At 44.6% G+C, this 27,340-nt stretch overlaps 1 protein-coding gene and 1 long non-coding RNA gene across 15 annotated transcripts in view; one reads left to right on the forward strand and one right to left on the reverse strand.

The window, feature by feature from the left end:
* The window catches only part of LOC137847051 (uncharacterized), a 750,318-nt gene that overhangs the window by 472,715 nt on the left and 250,263 nt on the right, over positions 1 to 27,340 (forward strand). The window lies entirely within an intron of this gene.
* Positions 1 to 27,340, reverse strand: part of LOC137847014 (splicing regulatory glutamine/lysine-rich protein 1-like) — a 74,712-nt gene that overhangs the window by 11,324 nt on the left and 36,048 nt on the right. The window contains exon 10 of one of the 14 annotated variants that reach the window (XM_068665228.1): positions 16,250 to 16,394. The exons of the other annotated variants lie outside the window; for them this stretch is intronic. Coding sequence (XP_068521329.1) covers positions 16,265 to 16,394 — 130 coding nt within the window. The 3' untranslated portion in view covers positions 16,250 to 16,264. Of the gene's footprint in view, positions 1 to 16,249; positions 16,395 to 27,340 lie in introns of those variants that run through there. 14 annotated transcript variants of the gene reach the window in all.

Here is a 27,340-nt window from a genome sequence, read left to right on the forward strand (position 1 = left end):
CGCCTAGCTAAAGACCGTCGTTAAGAGGCGTTCGTGTGGGCGGGGGTTCCTCTCCGCCCTGCCTGCGCGAACTGACGCGCCACGCCCTGGTCGCCGCGCTCCTGGTCGCTCGCGCTCCCTAGGGGCTGCTTTTGAACGGCCGGGGAGGGGGCGCTGCTGGCCCCGCCTTCGCCTCGTCAGCCTCCCTCACGAGGGCTGCCGGGTCCTGGCGGCTCCCTGAAGTCGGCTCGATGCCGGAAAGTTAGCCCTGCCTGGCCCGATCCCCCGCTCCGCTGCAGAACGCGTCTGCCCCAGAGCCGATCGCCTCAGCAAATGGCAGTGAAATAGCGGTGGCGCCCGGTTTAAATAGCCCGCCGCTGACGCTGCTGGCCCCGCCTTCGCCTCGTCAGCCTCCCTCACGAGGGCTGCCGGGTCCTGGCGGCTCCCTGAAGTCGGCTCGATGCCGGAAAGTTAGCCCTGCCTGGCCCGATCCCCCGCTCCGCTGCAGAACGCGTCTGCCCCGGAGCCGATCGCCTCGGCAAATGGCCGAATCTTCACATGCTTGTATTCACACCTGTGTGAGAAACAAAGTTGTGTTTTTGCAGTAGAGAGTTTCTCACACCTGATAACAATGGAAGCACAATGAATTCGCTAATACTGTATTAAATAAGAGTTTCTCCAGTCAAGAAAAGAATGCAATTGAATGAGGAGCCACAAGACAACAAGATACATAACTTCAGTAATGTGAACTTCAAAACATTACAAGCTCAAGATCACTGGAATTTCAGTTCAACCTGGCTCAATTTTAATTCCTGAATATATGAGCTAGCATTCCTATTGGTTTAGAAGCAAACAGTCAGTGTAAAGTGAAGCTCAAGCTGTTGTCAAAATCAAAATGGATTAAGTTTATATTTATTATTTATCATTCTATAATGCACCAAAGAGCTCGTAATACTTTGGAAACCAGCTGTTTTATGCAGGTATGGAATTTGTTGAAGTTGTTATTCTGGAATCTGATCTCGAACAGAACACAACATTTAATGGAATGAGCCTTGCTAATACCAGCAGAAATTGCCAGTGGAACGTATGGAATCCCACTGCCTTCTTCATGCAAAAAGAAACAAAAATTTAAGAAAAAAATATCTGACAGACAATATTCCATGTCTAAGACTGACTGAAATTGATATTACATAGCCTTCAGATTGGGCAATTACTGGGTTATGAATGAAGATACCACTTCAGCCATCAAGAAATCTCTTTGGACAAAATTATTTCCTATCTCTGCTAGCCTACTGATGGACTGTTGGAAAAGGATCCTGATCCTTAACTTCCTCTGGTCTGCCTGTCTTCTTTCAGCTAGGAATGATAAATAGCCATCTTATTTCTAGTACTTGCATGCTGTTTGTCAGTAAAGCAAGGTCAACAAAAAACACACACACACAAAACCACACAATTTAAACATTAGGGGAAAAAACCTCTAATTTCTGTATTTCGGTATGTGCCCACTTCTTCTTGCCACTTCACTGGCTACCACCAAGAAGAGAGGCTCCATCTTTACATTCTCCCATCAGGTATTTATATGCGTTGATAAGATGTCCCCTCAGCCTTCTCTTCTCCGGGCTAAACAAACATGGCTTTCTCAGCCTCTCCTTGTATGCTCCATGCCCTTCATCAGCTTTGTGGCCCTTTACTAGACTTGCTCCAGTATGTCTGTCTCTCTTGTACTGGGGAGCCTGGACCTGGACCTGGGATTCCAGATCTGGCCTCACCAGTGCTGAGGAGAAGGAAAGAATCGCCACCTTTGACCTGCTCACAACACTCTTCCTAATGCAGCTCAGGATACTGCTGGCCTTCTTGGTGGCAAGGGTGCATTGCTGCCTCATGTTCCCTTTGGTGTCCATCAGAATTCCCCCGGTCCTTTTCTGCCAGCTGGACAGTGTACTGGTGCATGGAGTTATTCATGCCCAGGTGAAGGACTTTGCATTTCCCTTGTGTTCAATGCCATGAATTTCTCTGAATGGCAGCACACCCCTCTGGTATACCAGACACTTCTCCCAATTCTGTATCTGCAAACCTGCCAAGGGTGTGCTCTGTTCCACTGTCTAGGCTATTGATGAAGATGTTCAATAATACTGGCCCCAGTACTGATCTCTGGGGTATGCCACTATTAATTGTTTTGGTTTTTTTTCAGCCGGACTTCATGCAGTTTTGAAGAGTTGTTTTTTTTTTTGTTTATTTTATGTTTGTTTAAAGAGAGCAGGTATTACTGACCAGTATTCCAGTGTTATTTAAAAAGGGACTGTGCTTTACTTAAGATTTTGTGTTGACAGCAATGCAACAGGTTATTGGGTCTTTAAGTATCCATTTATATGCTACTAGAAAATAATTGGTTCTGGGAAACAGCTCATGATAAAGGAAACTTCATAATTCAGAGTGGAAAACAGCATGAAATCTGTGGCATGACTTTATCAGCTGATATATTTGAAAATAAAAATATTTAACTCCTGTTGGATTTACCGTAATGGAGAGACATACTACCTCTTACTATCTTCCCAACTTGCTGTCTTAAATTAGTGGAGGGAAAATTTGTTTTGTGCATATATCAGGGAAAACAAATCCAGTCCTAGGAAAGTTTCAGATGTATTTTTAATTGTTTTGTTTAAATTGTTTCTACGTACTTCGTTCCATGAATCAAAAATTCAGCATTGCTTATAATATGGTATCTTCTAGGCTGAATAAGAACACCTTGTTCTGCTGCTGTATCATTAAGTGCTAGCTATTGGTTTCTTGGAAAGATGGACTCCATTGGGTAACCAGTGAAACAAGAAAATGGAAAGCAGAGGTACTATCTGTCAAATTTCCCTTTCTCTCCCATACAATATTAATTAACCAAGCCATCATGCCACTATTTCCTTTTCCTTTAGTTTTACTTCCCTTCACCAGAAACAGTAAACTCGCTATGCTTGTGAACAGAATAAATCACTCTGTGGTTAGAAACTCATACCTGTTATATGGTTTAAAAAAAAAAAAAAAAAAAAAAGTTTTCATTCCTTATTTGTCAATATTGATGACTTTTTTAAAAAAATGTTAAAATGTAAGTAACTAAGCAGAAGCCACAAGATGAACTAGAAAATAATCAAACGTGAGATTCTTTTGTTGCACGTGCATAATAACAGAGTATGTTCAGACACAATTTCTCATACCTTCTATTGGTAAGGCAGGATCTGTACTATGTTTTATTGTCACACTTGATCAGATGAATGTGTTGTAAAAATAAATAAATAAGCATACTTCATCAGTGTTCTGTAGTCATGATGATCTCTTCCTTGCTCTTAAGTACATGATGAAAGAAATATAGCTGGAACTTATGCTACTGAAAGAATTTCATTTGAAGGCTAAATATCAGCTACAGGGCTTTTTTTGGTGCAGCAATACTAGCAAAAGAAAGTAGTATATCTTCTTCACAAGTCAAAGTAACACTGTTGATTTCTGTGAGGTAAAGACGTTTGTGTGCTTTTTGATGGGCTATATTCAATGGCTGTGGCAATCTGAGTGCAATGTTTTGTCTTGATGCTTCTTCCTTTCTGGCTGTTAGCAGTTTAAAGATGAAATTCTTTATAACCCAAATTAGATCAGACCTCAGTAATTCCTTATCCACTTATAATGCTTGTGGCAAAAAGGAATATTAGCAGTGGTTGAAGGCATCTTACTCAATTTGATTGACTGTCAGCATTAGAAATTGAAGCTTATATGTTTTCTGATTGCATCCCTGGTGTTGTGGTTTTGGATGGGACTGAGTTAATTTTCCGCATAGGGGGCTGGTAAGCACCATGAGAAAAATAATGCACACCAGTGCTTAAACTAAACCAAGGACTTCTTGCTGACAGGATGGTATGAGAAGCTAAGGAGGCTGCAGGTGCATATGAAGCTGGGAGGGGAAAGAGCCAGGACAGGTGACCAAAGGGATATTCCATACCATGCGACATCATGTGGGACAATAAAAACTGGGAGTGTTGTCAGGGAAACATAGGACTGCTCCTTGGGGAGTGGCTGGGCATTGTTCGGTGAGTAGTGAGCCATTGCATTGTGCATCACACAATTGCATTGAGGAGGAAGCAGGGCAAAAAGTAGGATTGTGACCCTGGACTTCAGAAGAGCAAACTGTCCTCTAGATGAGTGGTCAGTGAGGTGGATGGATCAATTGGATGGATGGATTGGTTGGATGGCAGAGCTCAGAGGGTTGTGCTCAGTGGTGCAGTCTAGTTGGAGGCCTGTAGCTAGTGGTGTCCCCCAGGGGTCAGTACTGGGTCCAGTGTTGTTCAGCTTATTCATCAACCACCTGGACGATGGAACAGAGTGCACCCTCAGCTAGTTCGCTGACGACACAAAGCTGGGAGGAGTGGCTGATACCCTAGAGGGCTGTGCTGTCATTCAGAGGTACTTCAACAGGCTTGAGGGTTGGGCCTAAAGGAACCTCATGAAGTTCAACAAGGGCAAGCATAGGGTCCTGCATCTAGGGAGGAATAACCCCAAACCCCAGTACAGGCTGGGGGCTAACCTGCTGGAGTGCAGTTCTGCAGAGAGGGGCCTGGGAGTCCTGGTGGACACCAGGCTGACCATGTGTAAGTAATGTGCCCTTGTGGACAAGAAGGCCAACAGTATCCTGGGGTGCATTTGGAAGTGTTGCCAGCAGGTCAAGGGAGGTGATCCTCCCACTCTACTCAGCACAGGTGAGGCCACACCTGGAGTACTGTGTACAGTTCTGGGCTCTGAGTACAAGAGGGACATGGAACTACTAGAGCATGTCCAGAGGAGTGTTAATAAAATGATTAGAGGACTGGAGCACCTGTCATACAAGGACAGGCTGAGAGAACTGGGCCTGTTTAGCCTGGAAAAGAGAAAACGGGAGATCTCATCACTGTGTATAAATATTTGAGGACATGGTGTCAAAAGGTGGAGCCAGTCTCTTTTCAGTTGTGCCTAGTAAGAGGATAAGACTCTTCACAAGTCAAAGTAACATTTAAGATTTTGTTGATTTCTGTGAGATAAAGATGTTTGTGTGCTTTTTGATGGGCTACATTCAACAATGATGGCCCCATCAATGCTCCCCTAGTGATCACAGAATCACAGAATTGTCTAGGTTGGAAGAGACGTCAAGATCATCGAGTCCAACCTCTGACCTAACACTAACAAGTCCTCCACTAAACCATATCACGAAGTTCAATATCTAAACGTCTTTTAAAGACCTCCAGGTATGGTGACCCCACCACTTCCCTGAGCAACCCATTTCAATGCCTCACAACCCTCTCAGTAAAGAAGTTCTTCCTAATATCCAACCTAAACCTCCCCTGGCGCAACTTTAGCTCGTTCCCCCTCGTCCTGTCACCAGGCACGTGGGAGAATAGACCAACCCCCACCTCACTACAGCCTCCTTTAAGGTACCTGTAGAGAGCAATAAGGTCGCCCCTGAGCCTCCTTTCCTGTAGGCTGAACAAGCCCAGCTCCCTCAGCCACTCCTCGTAGGACTTGTTCTCCAGACCCCTCATCAGCTTCGTCTCCCTTCTCTGGACTCGATCGAGCACCTCCATGTCCTTCTTGTAGCGAGGGGCCCAAAAGTGAACACAGTACTGGAGGTGTGGTCTCAACAGAGCCGAGTACAGGGGGACAATCACTTCCCTAGACTTGCTGGCTACACTGCTTCTTATGCAAGCCAGGATGCTGTTGGCCTTCTGGCCACCTGAGCACACTGCTGGCTCATATTCAGCCGACTATCAACCAATACTCCCAGGTCCTTCTCCGCCAGGCAGGAATCCATCGGTGCAGCCTATCCAGATCCTCCTGCAGAGCCTTCCTACCCTCAAGCAGATCGACACACACACCTAACTTGGTGTCATCTGCAAACTTACTGAGGGTGCGCTCGATCCCCTCATCCAGATCGTTGATAAAGATATTAAAGAGGACTGGTCCAATACCGAGCCCTGGGGAATGCCACTAGAGACCAGCCTCCAACTGGATTTGACTCCATTCACCATGACTCTTTGGGCCCTGCTATCCAGCCAGTTTTTAACCCAATGAAGTGTATGCCAGTCCAAGCCACAAGCAGACAGTTTCTTGAGGAGAATGCTGTGGGAAACAGTGTCAAAAGCCTTCCCACAGCATCTGAGAATGCTGTGGGAAACGGCGTCAAAAGCCTTGCTGAAGTCAAGGTAGACCACATCCACAGCCTTTTCCTCATCCACCAAGTGCGTCACTTTGTCATAGAAGGAGATCAGGTTTGTCAAGCAGGACCTGCCTTTCATAAACCCATGCTGACTGGGCCTGATCACCTGGTTGCCCTAAATGTCCAGGTATTTTATGTTGAAAGTATTTGTGTAAGTGTATGGGTTTGAAACAAAGTGGAATAAGTCACTCCACGAAGAACACAGTCAGAGACAATACTTGTTTGGTTGGTTGTCATTCTAAATTATATTCTTGTGGTATGAATGAGATGTGCTAGAGGCCTCTCTGTGATTGCATGATTGTGCTGTGTGAGTGAGACACAGTATCGCTGCAAAGCGAGTGCGGAGTTCCGATCCACAGTTCCATATTCTCTGCGAGGGGAGCGGCCAGAGACGAATGAGGTGCGTGACAGACCGAAAAGAATGTGCTGTTTTATCCAAGTTTTGATTGGTGATGCCCAATATATGGGCCTGGCAGTGTATCTTGTGATCCTATTTTTGCTCTTAAACGCTTTGAATGTGACAAGAAAAAAGGCAGGAGCATTATCTAAGTAACAGTTTAGAAGTTTTGGTATATTCGCTGTGGTGTTTGGTCAGTATTGGGGGGAGAGGGCTGACTGTGGGAATAGAAATGTTGTTTTTGCAGTTACATTGTTTAGAGGGAAGGAATGTGGTACTGAGATATGCTTGCAGTGATAAGAAAGCTTTGCATTTGACCTTGTAAAATGCAGACAACCAGACTCCTTAGGACAATTAGATGAAAATCATGGTGTTAAGTCAAGTCAGATAAGTGAAGAAACATTACCACTTCAAGCAGTAAAAATGTCAAAAGAAATTTGAAATGTAACAGGCCGGCAACTGAAGGCCATGCATTGTTTGTGAAGCATCAGATAGATTGTGAACCTGGATTACCCACTCAGTGGGGAAACAGGGGAGGGTCCTGTCATCAAAAAGTATATAAACTGTGTTTTGGAACTAGTAGAGGCGCTCTCCTGCTTGTGGGGCGCCCGCCATTGCAATCGCAAATAAATTACTACTTCACTGAGATCCTTGCCTGAGCCTAAGTTATTGGCTACAGAGTGTTTCTCACAATTTGGGGGCTCGTCCGGGATCCAGTCACCTACTGGGGAGCCCCACCGCCACAGCAGCAGGAAGGCATGCCCCGCTGATTTCAGCGGTCCTGTGCATCAACGGTGGCGGTTCTGCTGACAGAGGGCCCAAGACTGATTAAAGAGGCAGGATCTGTGAAGTAGTGGGGAAAGGAAGAAGGTAAGCACTCCGAGTTTTAAGAATTGATCCGGTAACTCTGTGTAGAGACCAAGGTAAGACATATTAAGTATTGCCTTGGGGGTCGGGTGAGACTCTGTGTGATGTGTGAGTGAGACATACTTCTGTACGAAGCGAGTGTGGAGTCCTGATCCGCGGTTCGGTAGCTCTGCAAGGGGTGCGGCCGGAGACGGACGAAGCATGAGATAAAGGAGAGAAAGGAAGAGTCTCGGGAAATTTGGTGTATCGTAAGCCCTCGCACAGGGAAGTGCTGGCACTACACCAGGGAAATTTGGTGTACAGTAACCCTTGCACGGGAAAGTGCTGGGTAGTACACCAGGGAAATTTGGTAAACTCATAGGTATGCGGTAACCCTTGCATGGGGAAGTGCTTGGCAGTACACCCCCATTTTCCAGAATTGGAACATTAGTGTGTGGTACCCTGCAGGAGGGAAATTTCTGTAGCAGCACACTGACAAGGGCTAGGAAAAATGGGAAATATGAGTTCCAGGGGACAGGGAGATATCCCTGGGGGAGTGCCTACCATTCTTCTTCCTGAAGAATGATAAGAAATTGGAAACATAATCCCAAAATTAGAGGAGATTGTAAAAGAAAAAAAAAAAAAGGTTAAATATTGTGTATCAGTCTGGACAAAAGAACCAATTAAGGAAACAGCAGTATTTTGGCCAAAATACGGGTCTGATGAAAATTCAGGCTTTACATTTATGTGTAAACAGTAAGATTCCTTTTTCGGAGAAGGAGCCAAATTATGCTCCCTATAATCCTATTATTGTACCCGTGGCAGCAGCAGTCACTCCAGGAAGGGAGACAGGGACTGTAATTAACACTATCCCTACAGAAGGATCGTACTCTAGGCTCTGGCAAGAATTAGAACAAGGTAGAAGATATATTGAGAATTTTGCCTTCCCTGATACTAACAGTACTAACACTAACTGTGTATCCTCTTAGGTGAACTACCCCCCCTCCTTACCAACAGAGAGGTTAGGACTTTTAAGAAGGAGAGGAAGTCTTTATTCGAGGACCCCAACAGCCTAGCTGAACAATTAGACCAGTTCCTACGACCTGACTTATACTCTTGGGAAAGGGAATTACGCCTGTAAGTATGTTGTTTACAGGGAAAGAAATGGGAATGATCAGGAGAAGAGCTGCTATACAAGAATGGGAAAGAGCTCATCCTCCAGGACCAGGGGTAATACCGGCAGGGCAGAAATACCCACTTGCCAATCCTGACTGGAATAATAATAGTGTGCAACACAGAAATCATATGAGAGACTTGAGGTCAGAATGAGAAAGTACTCGGGGATGAGTCCCAAGGACCCGGTATCCCAAGGGCTCTTGAAAGTTCATTGTGTGATTAAAGCCTGGCAAGATACACAGAAAATGCTCCAGAAGGTGGGGGGATGTTGTGAACAGTCACTGGGGGGCCCTCCTGTGGGAGGCCCTGGAGGTGTGTGTCCGGAGGGGAGATGAGAAGGAAAAGCAGAGAGCGGAACTGATGGTATTGACAATATAGCAGGTAGTGAGGCAGAGGGTTGGAGAAAGAGGAGGAAGATCTTCAGGGGGAGTCAGGGCCAGGATGGAAAGGAGAGGAAGAGAGATGAAGGAATGGCAGGCAAGGAAGGCTGCCTGTGTTGTGGTCTGAATCCTAGCAGGGACAGGCTTTGATAAGATGCTTTAAGTGGGGCCAGGCTGGCCACTTCGAATAGGAATATCCGGAGTGGAAGAAGGAGGAAAGAAGGAAAATGGGATGAAATATGGTATACTGATATGTTGTTTCAGCATCCTGGAGGTAGAAAGGTATGGAATTAAGTTGGCTCTTGACTGAGACTTTGGTGAAAGTACAGGCTGTAGAAAGAAAAATAGAAAGAAGTGTTGAAAAAAAAAAAAAAAAGATTACCTAAGGTGTTAAAGGTGTGGTATGTAGCATTTGACAGAGCTGTTTGAAGTTGAATGAGCAGGGAAAGAGGATGTAGGCATTATCTAAGTAACAGTCTAGAAGTTTTGGTATATTTGCTGTGGTGTTTGGTCAGTTTCCCAAGTATCAGGGAGGGGGACGGGGGGGGGGGGGGGGGGGGGGGGGGGGGGGGACAGCCTTCTCCACCAGGAGCCACAGGCTGCAGGGGGGCTTCAGCTCCAGCACCTGGAGCACCTCCTCCCTCTCCTTCTGCGCTGACTTTGATGTCTGCAGGGAGGTTTCTCGCTCCTTGCTCTCCCTGCTGCTGTTGAGCAGCAGGTTTTTGTTTGTTTCTTTGTTTGTTTGTCTTCGTGGATGTGCTCTCACAGAGCTCATGGCTTGGCTCTGGGCAGCAGTGGGCCCCTTTGGGGCCAGATGAAATTGTCCCTTATCTGCCACAGGGAGGCTTCTGAATTCTTCTTCTCGTGAAGAAGAATCTTCCCCCCCCCCCCACCGTGAACCTTGCCATCGAACCCAATACACTGGGAAACAGCTAGGTCATTACTGACTTGTAAAGTATCAGGAATTAAATTAACCAATGAAACCCTAAAAAGTGATGGGGGTAGAAGGGGCTGGGATAATAGTGTCGCTTTTGGGGGATACCAAACTGAGACTAGGGGATAAAATGATCACTGGGCAATTATTGCATGTACCCAAGGCAGGGACTAACTTGTTGGGAAGGGATTTGATGATGAAATTGGCATTCAACTAGTAAATTGTTAGACTGGAATAACAGTTAATGGAGTAATTACTAATGGAGTGCTCTCAGGCCCTGAGAGCAAAGATATATTCACCTCTGACTGGAAAGACCCTGAAATGGGGGCGGAAGCAACAATACAGATGGATGGTTTTACCTCAGGGGTTTACAGGGCCACCTATTTATTTGGGCAAGTTCTAGAACAGATTTTGGAGCAATTTCAACCTCCCGAGGAGGTGTTACTGTTACAAATATGTGGATGATCTTTTATTGTCAGGACAGGAGAAAATAGTTGTGAAGGAAGCTACTAACAAGCTATCCAACTTTCTGGGAAAGCAGGGCTTGGGAGTATTGAAAAATAAATTACAATATGGAGAAAGAGAAGTCAGGTATTTAAGTCATCTAATGTCTGAAGGAAAACAAAGAATAAACGCAGAGAGGATTCAGGGAATTGTTGAAAATTAAGAAAGAACTAAAAAGTTTTAAAAGAAAGATTTTTTTTAAGGAATCAGGAGCCATGAAGTCTGAAGGAAAATGGATACTCCCTGATGGGAGAGAAATGCTGAATAAAGTGATAATGAGGCAAATATTAACTGTTTTACATCAAGAGAGTCATTGGGAGGTGCAAGCAATGTGTGATGTTGTGCTAAGAAAGTATGTCTGTGTAGGAATATATACTTTAGCGAAGCACATATGCAGAGGATGTACCATATGTCAAAAGGTAAATAAAAAGGTCTTCTGTAAGCCATCTAGAGGGGGACGGGAGCCAGGGATTTGACCTTTCCAAAGTATACAGGTAGACTTTACTGAGTTACTTGTTTGTCCTAATTCACCACGTGACTGGATGGGTGTAATGCTTTACTGCAAGGGTTAAAGCAGGCCTTAGAGATTGAGTGAGATTTTCACAGCCCCTGGTACCCCTCCTCTTCTGGGAAGGTGGAGCAAATGAACTAGACATTAAAGAAGCAATTAACTAAATTAGTGTTAGAAACCCAACTTCCTTGGGTAAAATGCTTACTCCTACAGGTTCAAACAGCACCAAGAAAGGATATAGGAATTTCACATGAGATGCTGTTCAGATTGCCCTATCTGGGCAGGAGGGATGAGATACCACAATTCAAAACAAGAGAGTTTCCTTAAGAACTGTATTCTGGGGTTGTCCTCTCCTTTGTCATCTCTCAGGACCTGTGGGCTGTTGGCTCAAACCCCACATTTGGAATTCCCCATTCACTACAGTCACCCAGGAAACCGGGTCCTGATTTGGACCTGGAAAGAGTCAACTCTGGCCTGAATGGGAAGGACCATTACTAACCACTGAAACAGCCATAAGAACTGTGGAAAAAGGTTGGACTCACTATACTCGAGTGAAGGAGTCCGTCAACCCTAGTACCTGGGAAGCTGTTCCTACAGAAGACTTGTTGGAAGTTGAAATCGAAGAGAAAAATCTCATAGTGGACTCTGAGCAGGATAAAAGCTTACAATTGTAAACTAACCTTTTATTTTCACAGGTAACTAACTAGTGTGACTTGTGATTGAGAGAAAGGACAGACCTATAGTGAGTTGCAGTGCTCCCAAGGGGGGGGGGTTGTTATAGTAGTAGTGTACATCTTATTCTTTGTATTAATAATTATTTGGAAACCTAAGGTTTAAAAATAATTACATGGAAAAATCGATTACTAATTTTGTTTTTAGTGATTCTAGGCCTCAGAGAAGGCCTCGGTCAATTGGCAACTTGAAAAAGGCATGACCAGATAATAGCAAAAATGGGATACCCCATCAAAATATGGGTGACTGTGACAGAGGGTTACGTACCACAATCCGTTATGTTTGATGCTTGTGAGGTGTTAGCTTGTGGAGATTTAAATGTCCAACGACAATTGACCAGAGAGAACAAATAACTGGGAGAGACCCAACAGCCAGATTGAGAATAGCTGTATGGAAACAATCCTCTATTGCCATCAGAGAAAGGGAAAAACTCAAGGAGAAAACAGGAGAGAAAACAGGAGGCCCTCTGAAATGTGGCAGTTCAAACAATTGAGATTCAAACAGGGTATGGGGATGTGAATGCCTGGATAGAATGGGTCAAATATACCGTCCAGAGTCTCAACCATAGCTACTGCTATGCTTGTGCCTCGGGATGACGGATTGCCCAGATAGTGCCCTTCCCATGGGGGTAGACCAAGGATTCCCAGGGGATGCGATGTATGATTGCATTGTACCAAGAAAAGACTGCCTGGGGAAGTGAAGCCTGTAAGTCTCTCTCTTTGCTATTCCCTTCCTTGCATGATAGCAATATCAGGGTTCCCCCTGTATTCTCCACAGCTATAGGTAACCATACAGCCTGCCTCTCACGGCAGGGTGTGAGTGCTACTTGGCATCTGGGAGAATTTGCCTTGTGCTACCAAGGACTTGATGGGAAACTGCTCAAGACTAGAGATCCCCAGGGCAGATCTCTGGTGGTACTGTGGAGGGAAGATCTTACGGTCCACCCTACCATCTAATTGGGGAGGCACTTGTGCACTTGTTCAATTAGCTATACCCTTCACCCTGGCATTTGAAAGAGAAACATCACAAATACCCAGAAGAAGTAAAAGACGCTTAGGAATATCATTTGATGACAGAGTATACATAGATTCTATTGGGGTGCCTAGAGGAGTTCCGGATGAACATAAAGCCAGAAATCAAATTGCTGCAGGGTTTGAGTCACTGTTCTGGTGCGTGACGATCAATAAAAATGTGGATTGGATTAATTATATCTATTATAATCAGCAGAGATTCATCAATTATACCAGGGATGCAATAAGAGGAATCGCTGAACAACTAGATGCCACCAGCAAAATGGATTGAGAAAACAGGATAGCGTTAGATATGATGCTCGCAGAGAAGGGTGGTGTATGCGTGATGCTGGGCAACCGTTGTTGTACTTTCATCCCTAACAATACTGCCCCGGATGGCACAGTAACAAGAGCATTGCAAGGGCTTACCACCCTTGCCAATGAATTGGCAGAAAATTCGGGAGCAGACACTTCCATCACAGGATGGTTAGAATCTTGGTTTGGTAAATGGAAAGGGATGGTAATGTCCATATTTACATCCTTGATTGTAGTAGCAGGAGTTTTGACAGCCATTGGCTGTTGCATTATCCCCTGTGTAAGGGGACTTGTCCAGTGGTTAATTGAAACCACATTATTGAAACAAACGACCATGGATCCACCACCCTACTCAGATAAGAGGATGATATTAGAGGAAATGCAGAGCAAAGAAAGTGAAGAAGAGGAAGATATTTACCAAATTACACTTAAAAAAAAAAAAAAGAGTTTAAAAAGAGTTTTTGCAAAAATCAACAGTTTATAAAAAAAGGAAAAGGGGGGAATTGTGGGAATAGAAATGTTGTTTTTGCAGTTACATTATTTATAAGGAGGGAATGTGGTGCTGAGATATGCTTACAGTGATAAGAAAGCTTAGCAGGTGACCTTGTAAAATGCAGACAAACAGACTCCTTAGGACAATTAGATGAAAATCATGGTGTTAAGTCAAGTCAGATAAGTGAAGAAACATTACCACTTCAAGCAGTAAAAATGTCAAAAGAAATTTGAAATGTAACAGGCCGGCAACTGAAGGCCATGCATTGTTTGTGAAGCATCAGATAGATTGTGAACCTGGATTACCCACTCAGTGGGGAAACAGGGGAGGGTCCTGTCATCAAAAAGAATATAAACTGTGTTTTGGAACTAGTAGAGGCGCTCTCCTGCTTGTGGGGCGCCCGCCATTGCAATCGCAAATAAATTACTACTTCACTGAGATCCTTGCCTGAGCCTAAGTTATTGGCTACAGAGTGTTTCTCACATGACTGATTATCAAAGCAGTAGAACGGAGAGAATCATTTCTTTGGTGGTTTGGGCTTGAGCCCTGGGAATTTGGTAAGAAGGGGGTGTGGTGGTTTTACTGTACTGGGCAGCTAAACCCCACAACCGCTCTCTCACTCCCCCTCCTTTAGATGAGGAGGGGGAGAAGTAAAGCAAAGAACAACTCACGGGTTGAGATAAGGATAATTTAATTGAAGGGAAATAATTATAATAATTAAATAAAGACTACCATGAACTAAACAATTTAACTAAGGGGAAATAAAAAAGGAAAGGGGAAAGGGAGGGAAAAAAAAAGGAAAATAAAAAGAAGGGAGGAAAACAAACAAACAAAATAAATGAATGCTATATGGAAGTGCAGAGGAAAGAAATTACTCTCTACTTCCCACAAATGAGCGATGATTGACCACGTCCTTGAAGCAAGGCCTCAACGCACGCAGCCGGTGTTCGAGAGGAGGACCGACGTCTTCCAAACGAGAGCCCACCCCTCCCCTCTTCTTCCTGTTTCCACCTTTTATTGCTGAGTGTGACATCACATGGTATGGAATATCCCTTTGATTGGTTTAGGTCAGCTGCCCTAGTGATGTTTCTCTCCTCACCTTTTGGCCACCCCCTAGGAGGGTTAGAGAAAGGCCTAATACTGTGCCACTGCTGCTCAGCAGTAGACACAACACTGGTGTGATAACACTGCTGTTCCAGCTACAAGTACAGAGTACGGCACTGTATGGGCTGCTGCCGGGAAAGTTAACATTCCAGCCAGACCCAGTACAGGGGGAGAGGGAATTTATTTAAGCCTCAATATCTTTTTAAACCTCTATATTGATGGATGCACAGGAGTGATTCCTTGTTTTGTATGGGCTTACTAACAAAGTGCATGAGAAAAATTGGCATTGGGCTTGAAATTCGGTCCTGTTGAAATGTAAATTTTGTGGAAAAGGTGGTAATGATTGTATAGAAGATGGAAGTCTGTGTGCTTCAGGTGTTTTCCCGAAGTCCCGAGGATTTGTGATTGGAATGGGGCTCATTAAGAATCTGAAATAGTAAAGTTTGTATGTGGGAAGAAGAGTCTAATCCCAGAGAATTGGGACATTTGGGAAGAAGATTAGGAAAAGATAGTAAAAACCTGCAATAAAAAGGTTTGTGTAGAAATTGAAACAAGGGACAGTAACTAGTAAGGAATAGTAATAAATAAATAAAAGGGAATGGGAAATCAAGGAAATAAGTAATATCTAAAACAAAGATGTTTTAAAGAAAGCCTCCTTGGGTGCATATTGGCACATTCGAAGGATATTGTTAGAACTGGGGGCACAGAAAGCAAGAGGACTTTCACTAAGTATTGTAATCAATGGTGGCCACTATATAAGCTAAATGGCCACTTTATGGATCAATCGACTATAACACTATCTTGCAATTAATGTTTCTGAGGAGAGAAGGAAAATGGGATGAAATGTAGTATACTCACATGTTGTTTCAGTATCTTGGAGGGAAAAGGTATGGAATTAAGTTGGCCCCTGACTGAGCCTTTGGTGCTGGAGAAAGATAAAGGAAATGTTAAAAGGGTCGTTGAAGGTGTTAAAGGTGTGGCATGTAGTATTTGACAAAGCTCTTTGAAGTTGAATGAGCAGGGAAAGAGGATGTAAGAATGTTAATAGTTTTGCCTCAACCCGAGGCTGAGATCTCAAAATCACAGGTGTGAGCCCTCTGGGGAAGAGGGACCTGAATTCATGTGTGAGCTCAGATTGCTAATGGGACCACTCAGGGAACTTTCAAAGAAAAAAATAATAATAAATAAATAAATAAAAAATTTGGACCTGGCTTCAGAAAACAAACAGAGGCAATTGGTTAGCCTCTTTCTAGGGCAATTAGCCCCTGATATCGGAAAGAAATTGTCTTAGGTTGCAGGATAAACTTACAACAGTCAGGAATGATGGGGACCTGGGGCATCTAGCCTAGCAGGTCTACTGGTTGAAATAAAGCTAGGTAAAGAAGAAGCGAAGCTTGAATTTTTTGTTGGTTATGGGAGCTTCTTTCTCTGTGTTAGTCTGTAAATGTAAAAGGAGCAACTGGCCAACAGGAAAAGGCATTTTTTTTTGCAATACTTCAAATTTATATTGGGGAAAGTGATTGGAATTACAAAATGAGAAAAACAGTCAAGTTTGGTTCGTGGTACTAGATTTAAAGGATGACTTTTTCTGCCTGCCCGTGGCAACTGAAAACCAGAAACTCTTTGCCTTTGAATGGGAAAATAATAGTAGAGGGCGGAAAACTCAGCTTACTTGGATAGTGTTACCACAGGGGTTCAAGAATAGCCCCACCATATTCGGGAACTGTGATCCTGAAATTTGAAAGACCTCTTCGGGAAAAGGGGACACTGTTGCAATATGCAAATGATAGCTACTGAAAAAGAAAAGGAATGTGTATAATGGACTGTTAGTTCACTACATTTTTTCGGCACTAACCTCTTTCCCCAGTAACAGAGTTTCTAGATCACCCATTCATGATTGCATCAAGACCATGGACTCCAGCTGACCGGGGGGGGGGGGGGGGGGGAAAGTCCCTAAGGCGGGACAGGTAGCCAAAAGAAGGAGGACCAGACTGAAAAGCCCGGGAACTGTTAACCAATCCTGAGCTTAGTTTCTGCAATATGTATGAGTTGATTATGTTCAAACTAGATAAAAGGCGACTGAGCTATCCATTAAAGTTGAAGTTCACTGTTCACTCATATTGAGCGTCTGTGTCTTCCTTCCGTCGGCAACAAGCAGCTTCGTCCGTGCCAAGGATTTCGCCTCACAGGATATGCGGTAACAATCAGCCCAAAAGGTGGAAATCATCGCCTTGATAAGGGCTTTTGAGCTGGCAAATATTTGGACAGAATTGAAATATGCCTTTGGTGTGGTGCATGCACACGGGGCAATTCGGAAGGAGAGAGGACTTTTATCTTCCTCAATTAAACATGCAGAAGAGGCTGATCACAGTTATTAGGGAAGAAGGAAAAAGGAGGCACAGACAGGAACAGCCCCGGCTAGGCAAGGAGCAATGTGCCCTATGTAATAAATTTGTGCATTGGAAAAACGAATGCCCAGAACAGAAAAGAAACAGAAAAGGGAACCGGGGAAGGGAGGTGGTGGTCGTGCATTGTTGCAGGAAGAACAGCCGAAAGCACGACAGACACCAGTATGGTCAGATCATGCTCCCCTTTTATTACCCGAATAGCCTAGCTTTTATAGTGAACTTAACAGGGGCGGATAGTGTCTCACACAAGATTATTGGTCAAAAGCACTCAGACAAACAACTACAAGAAAACAACCCCACCTGCAAGAAAACAACCCCCTTGTGATTAGCAGTCACGTAGACCTTGTCCTTGAAGCCAGCTGCTGGTAACAATATTTTTCTAAATTCCTCAATTGGGCGATGTGGGAACACTGTCATGGGAACTTATCATAGTTGCCCTGGTAGCTTGGTTTGCTCAGCTGCAGCAAGCCGTGGGATCTTTGCTGTTTCAAAAATCCCTCAACAGTGCATGCAAAAGATGACTGAAGAGGACCATGGGAATCTACCCCAGCAGATCCACTGGTTATAAAAATGAAGCTGGGGAAGGAGGGAAAAGAGGTGGAACTTATGGTAGATGCGGGGGCAACATATTCAGTTTTAAATAAAGTGTTGGTATCAGTGGGGAATGATTACATTGCAGTAAAGGGGGCAACTGGCCAATCTGAAATAGCATATTTCTGCAAACCATTGAAATATAAATATGGGAAACAGTGGGGCATTCACAAGTTCCTATACATGCCCAACTCCCTGGAGTCGCTCCTAGGGAGAGATTTATTGGAAAGATTACAAGCAACCATTTCATTTAAAAATGGGGAGATTATTCTGGAGGTAAATGATCAAAGATATGTGGAAGTGTTGAGTTTGATATTGACAGCTATTGAGACCAAAGAGGAAATTAGTGAGGAAATCGTAAGTCAAGTGTTTTCCAGAGTACGATCTTCTAATGTACCAGGGAAGGCGAAAAATGCACTTAAACAGTACCCCTTGAAAAAGGAAGATAGAGAAGGAATTAGCCTGATAATTGATTAACGTGCTTAACACCAGAGCTAACTTGGTTTACCGTTTTAGACCTGAAGGATGCCTTCTTTTGCCTCCCTCTCCGTGAAGCCAGTCAGAAAATCTTTGCATTTGATTGGAAAAGCCCTAAGAGTGGGCGCAAAACGCAGACAAGGTTGCCTCAGGGCTTTAAGAACTCACCCACCTTGTTCGGAGTACAACTTGCAAAGGACTTGGAGACCTGGGAAGCCCCATCAGGAGAAGGAAGGCTGTTGCAGTACGTAGATGACCTCCTAATAGCCACCCAAATGGAAGAAGCATGTGTGGCCTGGATGGTAAGCCTCCTAAACTTTCTGGGACTACAGGGGTACAGGGTGTCGAAGAAGAAAGCTCAGGTGGTAAAGCAGAAGGTGACCTACCAGGGTTATGAGGTTAGTGCCGGACAATGGACCTTGGGGCAAGATCATAAAGAAGCGATATGTCAAACCCTGAAACCCAGGACAATAAAGGAACTGTGAACCTTTTGGGGAATGATGGGGTGGTGCACTCATTACGAATGGGAACAGGGACCTCCAATGGACAAAGGAAGCCACAGGAGCCTTTGACCAACTAAAGAAGGCTCTCATGTCAGCCCCAGCTCTGGGACTTCCAGATGTGAATAAACCATTTTTCCCCTTCTCCCATGAGAAAGAGGGGATTGCCCTGAGAATACTAGCACTGCCACGGGATGGCTGGGATGCCTCAGAGCCATTGCAGCAGTGGTGCTAAATATCCAGGAAGCACGCAAGTTCACCTTGGGACAGAAAATAACTGTGCTAGTGTCTCACACAGTGCTGGAAGTGAAAGGCGGTCACCGGCTTTCCCCACAAAGGTTCCTGAAATCAGCAGAAACCAAGGGGAGCCAGTACACCATGACTGCCTGGAGACCATTGAAGCTACCTACTCCAGCCGTCCAGATCTGAAGGACACTCCTTTTGATGATGTGGAAATATGGGACCAGCTACATCATCAGCGGAAAACAACATACCGGGTATGCAGTTACCACTTGCAAAGAATCATACACACTGAGGCACACCAGAAGGTGAGCTCAGAATTGGAGGAAGGAAATGATCTGGCGGACAGAGAGGCAAAAGAAGCGGCAGAAGGTGAGGTAGCAACTGAGGGAGCCCTGATTCCAGACAGGCAAATTCCCCTTGAAGGTAAGCTTGTATATAACAAAAAGGATAGAAAATTAATTGAAAGTCAGAAGGGAAAATACAACCAAGAGGGTTGGGCTATTACCAAAGAAGGGAAGGGGAAGCTAGGCTCCCCAGGGAAGTGGTCACTGCACCGAGCCTGTCTGAATTTAAGAAGAGATTGGACTCTGCACTTAGTCACATGGTCTGAACTTTTGGGTAGACCTGTGTGGTGTCAAGAGTTGGACTTGATGATCCTTAAGGGTCCCTTCCAACTCAGGATATTCTATGATTCTATGATTCTATGATCCCCTCCAACTTATTGTGGTCACTGGTAAAGAAGGAACACCAGAAAACACATTAGGGAACAGACGCTTTGTATAATTATCTAATTATCTAATTGAAAAAAGTATTGCCAGGAACTTATATGCTACCATCACTCAAATAACAATGTGATCTTTGCCTCTAGACTAACCCCAAAAATACCCCCAAACCAAAACTGTGTCAAATTGGAAAAGGCCATGGGCCCGGGCAACAGTGGCAAATTGACCTTTCTGAACTTCCAAGAAAAGGGGGGTGTCAATATTTACTGGTGTTAACAGATACCTTTTCAGGTTGGCCAGAGGCTTTCCCCACTAGGACTGCCAAAGCCTGAGAGGTAACTAAGTCTCTTGTAGAGAAAACTTTGAAACCACAGTGGGAAGGACTATACCAGGTGCTCCTTACAACCTTCACCGCAATTAAGATCAAGGAACAGAGTGCCTGGATTCACCATTCTCAAGTGAAGAAAGCTCCAGAACCCCCTGGAAAGTAATGCCAGGTGACGGTGAACTGAAACTAAAGCTCAGTCGAGTAAAATGAGGACATTATGGTCAGGAGTATTTAGTAATATTGTTAACAGGAATTTAGTTAACAGAATTGTTTTATTTCTATGGCTTATAAGTTGTAATTGTGATTCAAGAAGATGCCTCTATGATAATAGAGAACGGTGAGTGGCCTTGGTCTGAAGCCATAACAGCAGAGGATAAGAGCATTAATGGAAAGTTAGCAGTTGTGGTTATTTGGCGAACAAATGGTGACCATTTATATACATTATAAGATTGGCAAAAATTAGGGGAAGAATGGACACACCAAAGAACCGTAGGGGACGAAATTAAAATAGGGTGCCTAATTACTACACAGACTGTAGTAATCAGCTGTTTTTGGCTGTACTTCCTACAACAGTGGGACAAAACTAAAACAGCCCCTACAATCATCCTTATTGGCATTGGGAACTAGCCAATGGCAAGTTTCAAAGGTGTTACCGAGATGGGAAAAGGCTGAAGACCAAGACCACAAACTAATAATAGATGCACTTAGTATGGTTCAAGATAATGTATCTTTAGCTCTTGTATCTTTGTATCTTTTAGCTCTTTTGTAGAAGTAGATAAGGAGAACATAGCTCCCTCTAGCAAAAATCATTCTAAATTTGGTATTTGTAACTTTGTTAGAATCGTCGGGTGTGATTGTCTATATTTGGCATCAGTGGTATCCCACCAGTTGATCAAGTCTAACAACACAATGTATCACAAGTTATTACTTACACTTATTGGGATGAACCTCACATTAGTGAAGCAACTAGTTAAACACCAAGACCTGATCCATCATGATACAAAGGAAATTAGCAGAGTTTTACAAGACACAAATCACAACTGGTGGGACGCACTCTTTGGATGGTCGCCAACTGCAACTGGGATTTTGAACACATTGTGTCACCCAATTATTGTTTTATTGATATTAGTTGGTATAAGTTTAATATTGTCCTTTGTAATACTTGTTTGGAATTGGAAATTGTTACAACGAATGGCTATATTAGCTTCCTTGATAAAAAGTACATGGCAAGGCATTGAGAGATACATATCATAGAGATTGTGAAGAATTTTGTAATAAGTAAAAGAATTTACTAGATTTTCTAGAAAAGGGGGGACTGAAACATGGAATTAGAAATTAGAGAGTGATTGATTAAGAATGAATAGGTGCTACATTTGCGATGTACTGTGTCTGTGCTGCACTTAGACCTCCAGATAACAGGAGCCCCTCAGACCCCGAGAACCAGATCAAAACAACCTCATGGTTCGGACTTTAATCAAGGGGTCTGAGATAAGGAGGACTGCTTACAAAGGGACAAGATAAAGAATGTCAAACATGCAAGGCCTCTAGATAACAGGAGCCCCTCAGACCACAAGAACCAGATCAAAACAACCTTATGGCCTAGATTGGGACCAAGGCCTCAGAGAGCATGCGCAAAGAGATAAGGTGAAAAGCTCAACCCTGATGAAGACATCTTACTTCATCCCCATGACCCTCAGAGACTACCACCATAAGGCACCGCACAAGCGCAGACAAGAGGAATTTATGGAAATGACTTCTTGTAGCTAATTTTAATACTAAGCGGGGACAGGTTATGCATATGTATAGGTGTACTGGGAAACTTCATGCATATGTAACTCTTTACTGCATATAACCAAAGCAAGTTGCCGCGTCAGGCTTACAGGCCTTTTGAGAAAGTACAAGTTGATTTCAATGAATTGCCCAAGGTAGGGAGGATAAAATATCTATTGGTAATAGTAGATCATTTAACACAGTGGGTAGAAGCTTATCCCGTAGCACGAGCTACGGCACAAATGGTGGTAAAAATTCTATTAGAACACCTGATACCTAGATATGGGATAATCCAGTACATTGATTCTGATCAGGGCACACACTTTACTTCTAAAATAATAAAATTATTATGCCAACATTGGGTATTCAGTGAGAATACCATACTCTGTGGCACCCACAAAGCTCAGGGAAAGTAGAAAGACTGAATCAAACAATAAAACAACAATTGGCTAAATTAATGATCGAGACACAAATGCCCTGAACGAAATGCTTACCATTGGCACTTTTAAACATAAGAACTGAACCACACAGTGAGACTGGATTATCACCATATGAAATGTTATATGGTATGCCTTATTCTCAAGGGATGCCTCTAGGGAACAATGTAGTTGAGGATCGTAGCATCCAGAAATATATAATTACTATTGGAAGGAGATTACAAGAGCTAAGAGAAATTGGACTGATGGCTCAAACGCCACCTTTAGGATTTGTTATTCATAAGATACAACCAGGAGACAAGGTCTTAATAAAAAAACCTAGAGGGAAGAATCACTGAACCCCCGATTGGGAGGGACTGTACCTTGTTTTACTTACAACTGAAACAACTGTGAGAACAGCAGAAAGGGGTTGGACCCATGCATCCAGAATAAAAGGACCAGTAACTACCAAAACTTGGAGGGTTGAGTCCGCTTCTGGGGAACTGAAACTAAAGCTAAAGAAGAACTAATATTCTGGCAACGAGGCTCTGCATGAATTAAGGACGCCAAATGAAGGGGACAAGCCTGAAGGGAGGAAAGGGCAAGACTGGGGCAGGACCCTCCACTGCGGTGCGTATGGTCTACCGAGGGAGGCAACCCCTATGGGTATTGACGGCCGAGTGAGAGGGCCTCGACTGGACTTCTCCCACACTAAGGTCAGGTTGTCCCAAGAAAATAACATAAGAACCTTTTTTTAAACCTATATAAAATTGTGATTCGTTTTCCAGGAGCTGGATCACCCTGACAGGCTGAACGGCAACACAAGCCTGAATCGACCCTGAAAGCGGGCCCAACCCCTTGATTGAAGGCGTTTGCCTATTATGATCCAGCTACGTGGGCAGAAGACAGATCCTGGGGCTATAGGACCCCAATGTATGTATTTAATAGAATAATTAGGTTACAAACTGTAATAGAAATAGTTGTAAGTAAAACCGGAGATGCACTTGGATTAATTGCAAAGCAAAATACCAAGATGAGACCTGCTTTGTATCAAAATCGCTTAGCCTTGGATTATTTACTAGCACAAGAAGAAGAAGTCTGTGGAAAATTTGACCGTAGTAATTGCTGTTCAGAGATTGATGATGAGGGTGTTTCTTCCTAGTAGCTGGCAGAATGCTATGTTTTGGCTTAGGATGAGAAGACTGCTGATAACACCCCGATGTTTTAATTGTTGCAGAGCAGTGCTTATACTAAGCCAAGGACGTTTCAGCTTCACACTCTGTCCTGCCAATGGGCAGGCTGGGGGTGCAGCAAGAGCTGGGAGGAGGGCCAGACTACTCGGGGTTAGGCTGGGCATCGGTCAGCGGGTGGTGAGCAATTGCATTGTGCATCACTTGTTTTGTACACATTATTACTAGTAGTACTATTATCAGCATTATTGTTATTATTATTTTCCTGTCTTTATCTCAACTCACGGGCTTCACATTCCATTTCTCTCCCCCGTCCCAGAGAGGGAGGGGGAGGGTGAGCGAACGGCTGCGTGGTGTTTAGCTGCCGGCCGGGTTAAACCACGACAGTCTTTTTGGCGCCCGACATGGAGCCCGAAAGGTTGAGATAACGGCAGATCTGACCAGAGTGTGGTAAACTAAAATTGGTATAAGTATTAGACCTGCTTAATAGTCACTTGTCATAATGCTGATTGCTTTAATCTCAACTCTGCTGCGCCTGTTTTCCAAATTGAGTACTATAGCACGTTATTTTCCGTATGTATTCTCTGTCATGTTGTTTATCCTCTCCAGGCCCTGGTTTCAGATCATTATGGTACTGTGTGTTGTAGCAATGGCTTATGAGACGATAAGATATCTGGTCATGAGTCTAACTTGGTATTTGTACTCAGTAACATCGTCGACTCTGTACTTTGGAAACTGTATCTTGGAAACTATTAGCAATTATACCTATTGTTTTTTTCCATTAGGGAGTCAATCTGTGGAGGGGAAAGGGGAAGATATTTTTTCTTACTTGATCACTCTCCCTTTCTCCTTCACCACCCCTGTATCCTCCTGGATCACTCTGCCTTCCTCCTTCACCACCCTCTTATCCTCCCAGCTTGTTACAATAGCTCTCCAAGATATTGAATATCCTTGGGATACTCAGACCAGCATGGTCTTGTTGTTATGCCTCCTGAATGCACTTCAGATCCTGCTTAAAGTTAAACAACTACTTAGGAAGCTCATCCGGAGATCTGCCCGGAGGCAGTATAGTTGTGGGTGGCAGGGAGTATGGGAGGATATGGGCAGGCATCTAGAGCAGTTGGCATCCCCAGTGTTTTGGAAATTCACCCCTGAACAACTGCAAAATCCTAAAAAACTGGCAGAATGCTTGAAAAAAAGGTGTCACGATTCTGGCAGTTCCAAAGTGACACAAATCATTGTAACATGCTGGGGCCTGGCCTATCGAGCTGCCATTTATACTGCTATGAACTTAGTGACAGACCCTGCGGCCACTCCAAGTCCTGTGACAGATCCAATGGCCACTGTGACCCCTACGGTGGACCCTGCAGCCGCTCCAGTCCCAGATCCTGCAACTGCTCCAGTCCCAGCTCCTGCAGCCGCTCCAGTCCCAGTTCCTGCAACTGCTCCCATCCCAGCTTCTGCAGCCGCTCCAGTCCCAGTTCCTGCAGCCACTCCAGCTCCGATTCCTGCAGCCGCTCCAGCTCCTGTGGCTGTGTCAGAGAAACGAGCTGTAGCAGTGCAAGATGACCCTGCAGAGGGTATTCCAACACCTGTAGCAGACCCTGTAACGGGGTCAGAGAAACAAGCAGTAGCAGTGCAAGCTGCCCCTGTAGAGAAGGTGAAAAAATGGTATAGAGATTCAGGTCGTTTAGAACGCAGAGAGTCTTCTGCCAAATCTAGGTATGGAGACGACGGAGACGACGACGACGCTGGGCCATCAAGGATTCAGGAGGAGGAAGATGAGGATGCCAAAAAATCAACAGTAACTACCCGAAGCCTATACGAGCGCGAGTTACGAGATGTGCAAAAAGATTTTGGTCGTTGTATAGGTGAGCAGCTTGTCACCTGGCTGCTCCGGTGCTGGGACTCTGGAGCCAATTGCGTGGAATTAGATGGCAGGGAAGCCAAGTAGCTGGGATCCCTTGCTAGAGACGCAGGCATTGACAAAGCAATTGCAGATGGAGCACAATCTAACAGCCTCTGGAGACGTCTCCTCTCAGCTGTGAGGGAAAGGTATCCCTTCAAGGAAGAACTTGTATGTCTACCAGGCAAGTGGACCACTATGGAGAAGGGAATCCAGTACCTGAGGGAATTAGCCGTACGGGAAGTGATTTATGAGGATCCAGACCTCAGACAAACATCCACAGATCCAGATGAAGTCAGGTGTACACGACCCATGTGGCGGAAGTTTGTACGGAGTGCACCATCATCATATGCCAGCTCATTGGCAATAATGGCCTGGAAAGAGGATGAGGAACCCGCAGTGGATGAAGTGGCTAAACAACTCCGGCAGTACGAAGAAAGTCTCTCCTCTTCCTTACAGGCCTGCGTCTCAGCTGTGGAGAAACTTTCTGAAGAGGTCCACCAACTTAAAGAGAATCTATCTTCCTCCCCACCTGAACCAACCAGTGTCCACCGACCAAAAGAGAACACTGTGGAGAAACTTTCTGAAAAGGTTCACCAACTTGAAGAGAGATTATTCTCCTCCGTACCTGTACAAAGCAGGGTCTCAGCTATCAGGGGTAAGCGTTCATCCACACAAGGAAGACGATATGGTGGGTACTCACCCCGTGCCACCCTGTGGTTTTACTTACGAGACCATGGAGAGGACATGAGAAAATGGGATGGAAAATCTACTGCGACCCTAGAGGCACGGGTACGTGAGTTGCAAAAGAAAACAATTGGGAAAAAGGGATTCTCTGAAAAGTTTGCTGCTCCAACTTCCAGCAGACAGTCCTTCAAACACAGAAACGAAGAAGATTCTGACCAGGATTAGGGGGGCCCTGCCTCCAGCCAGGGGGAGGAAAGGGACAATCGAGTTTACTGGACTCTGTGGATTCGATGGCCTGGCACGTCAGACGCACAGAAGTATAAGGCTTTAGTAGACACCAGTGCACAATGTACTATAATGCCATCGAGCTATAAAGGACCAGAGCCCATCTGTATTTGTGGAGTGACAGGGGGATCTCAGCAGTTGACTGTATTGGAGGCTGAAGTGAGTCTGACTGGGAATGAGTGGGAAAAGCATCCCATTGTGACTGGCCCAGAGGCTCCTAGTATCCTTGGCATAGACTATCTTAGAAGAGGATATTGCAAGGACCCAAAAGGGTTCCGGTGGGCTTTTGGTATAGCTGCCTTAGAGACAGAGGACATTAAACAATTATCTACCTTGCCTGGTCTCTCAGAGGACCCCTCTGTTGTGGGGTTGCTGAGGGTCGAAGAACAGCAAGTGCCAATCGCTACCACAACTGTGCACTGGCGGCAATATCGCACTAACCGAGACTCCCTGATTCCCATCCATAAGCTAATTCGTCAATTGGAGAGCAAAGGAGTGATCAGCAAGACTCATTCACCTTTCAGTAGTCCCATATGGCCAGTGAGAAAGTCTAATGGCGAGTGGAGACTAACAGTGGACTATCGTGGCCTGAACGAAGTCACACCACCACTGAGTGCTGCAGTGCCGGACATGCTGGAACTTCAGTACGAACTTGAATCGAAGGCAGCCAAGTGGTACACCACAATTGATATCGCTAATGCATTTTTCTCCATCCCTCTAGCAGCAGAGTGCAGGCCACAATTTGCTTTCACTTGGAGGGGAGTCCAATATACTTGGAATCGGCTGCCCCAGGGGTGGAAACACAGCCCTACCATTTGCCATGGACTGATCCAGTCTGCGCTAGAGCAGGGGGAGTCTCCTGAACACCTGCAGTACATCGATGACATTATTGTGTGGCATGGTGACACAGCAGAGGAAGTTTTCGAGAAAGGGAAGAAAATAGTCCAAATCCTTCTGAAAGCCGGTTTTGCCATAAAACAAAATAAAGTCAAAGGACCTGCACGAGAGATCCAGTTTTTAGGAATAAAATGGCAAGATGGACGTCGTCAAATCCCAATGGATGTGATCAACAAAATAACAGCTATGTCTCCACCAACTAACAAAAAAGAAACACAGACTTTCCTAGATGTTGTGGGGTTTTGGAGAATGCACATCCCAAATTACAGTCTGATTGTAAACCCGCTCTACCAAGGAACCCGTAAGAAGTATGAGTTTG

Source organism: Anas acuta, chromosome W (assembly GCF_963932015.1).
Source record: "Anas acuta chromosome W, bAnaAcu1.1, whole genome shotgun sequence".
Taxonomy (NCBI): Eukaryota; Metazoa; Chordata; class Aves; order Anseriformes; family Anatidae; genus Anas; species Anas acuta.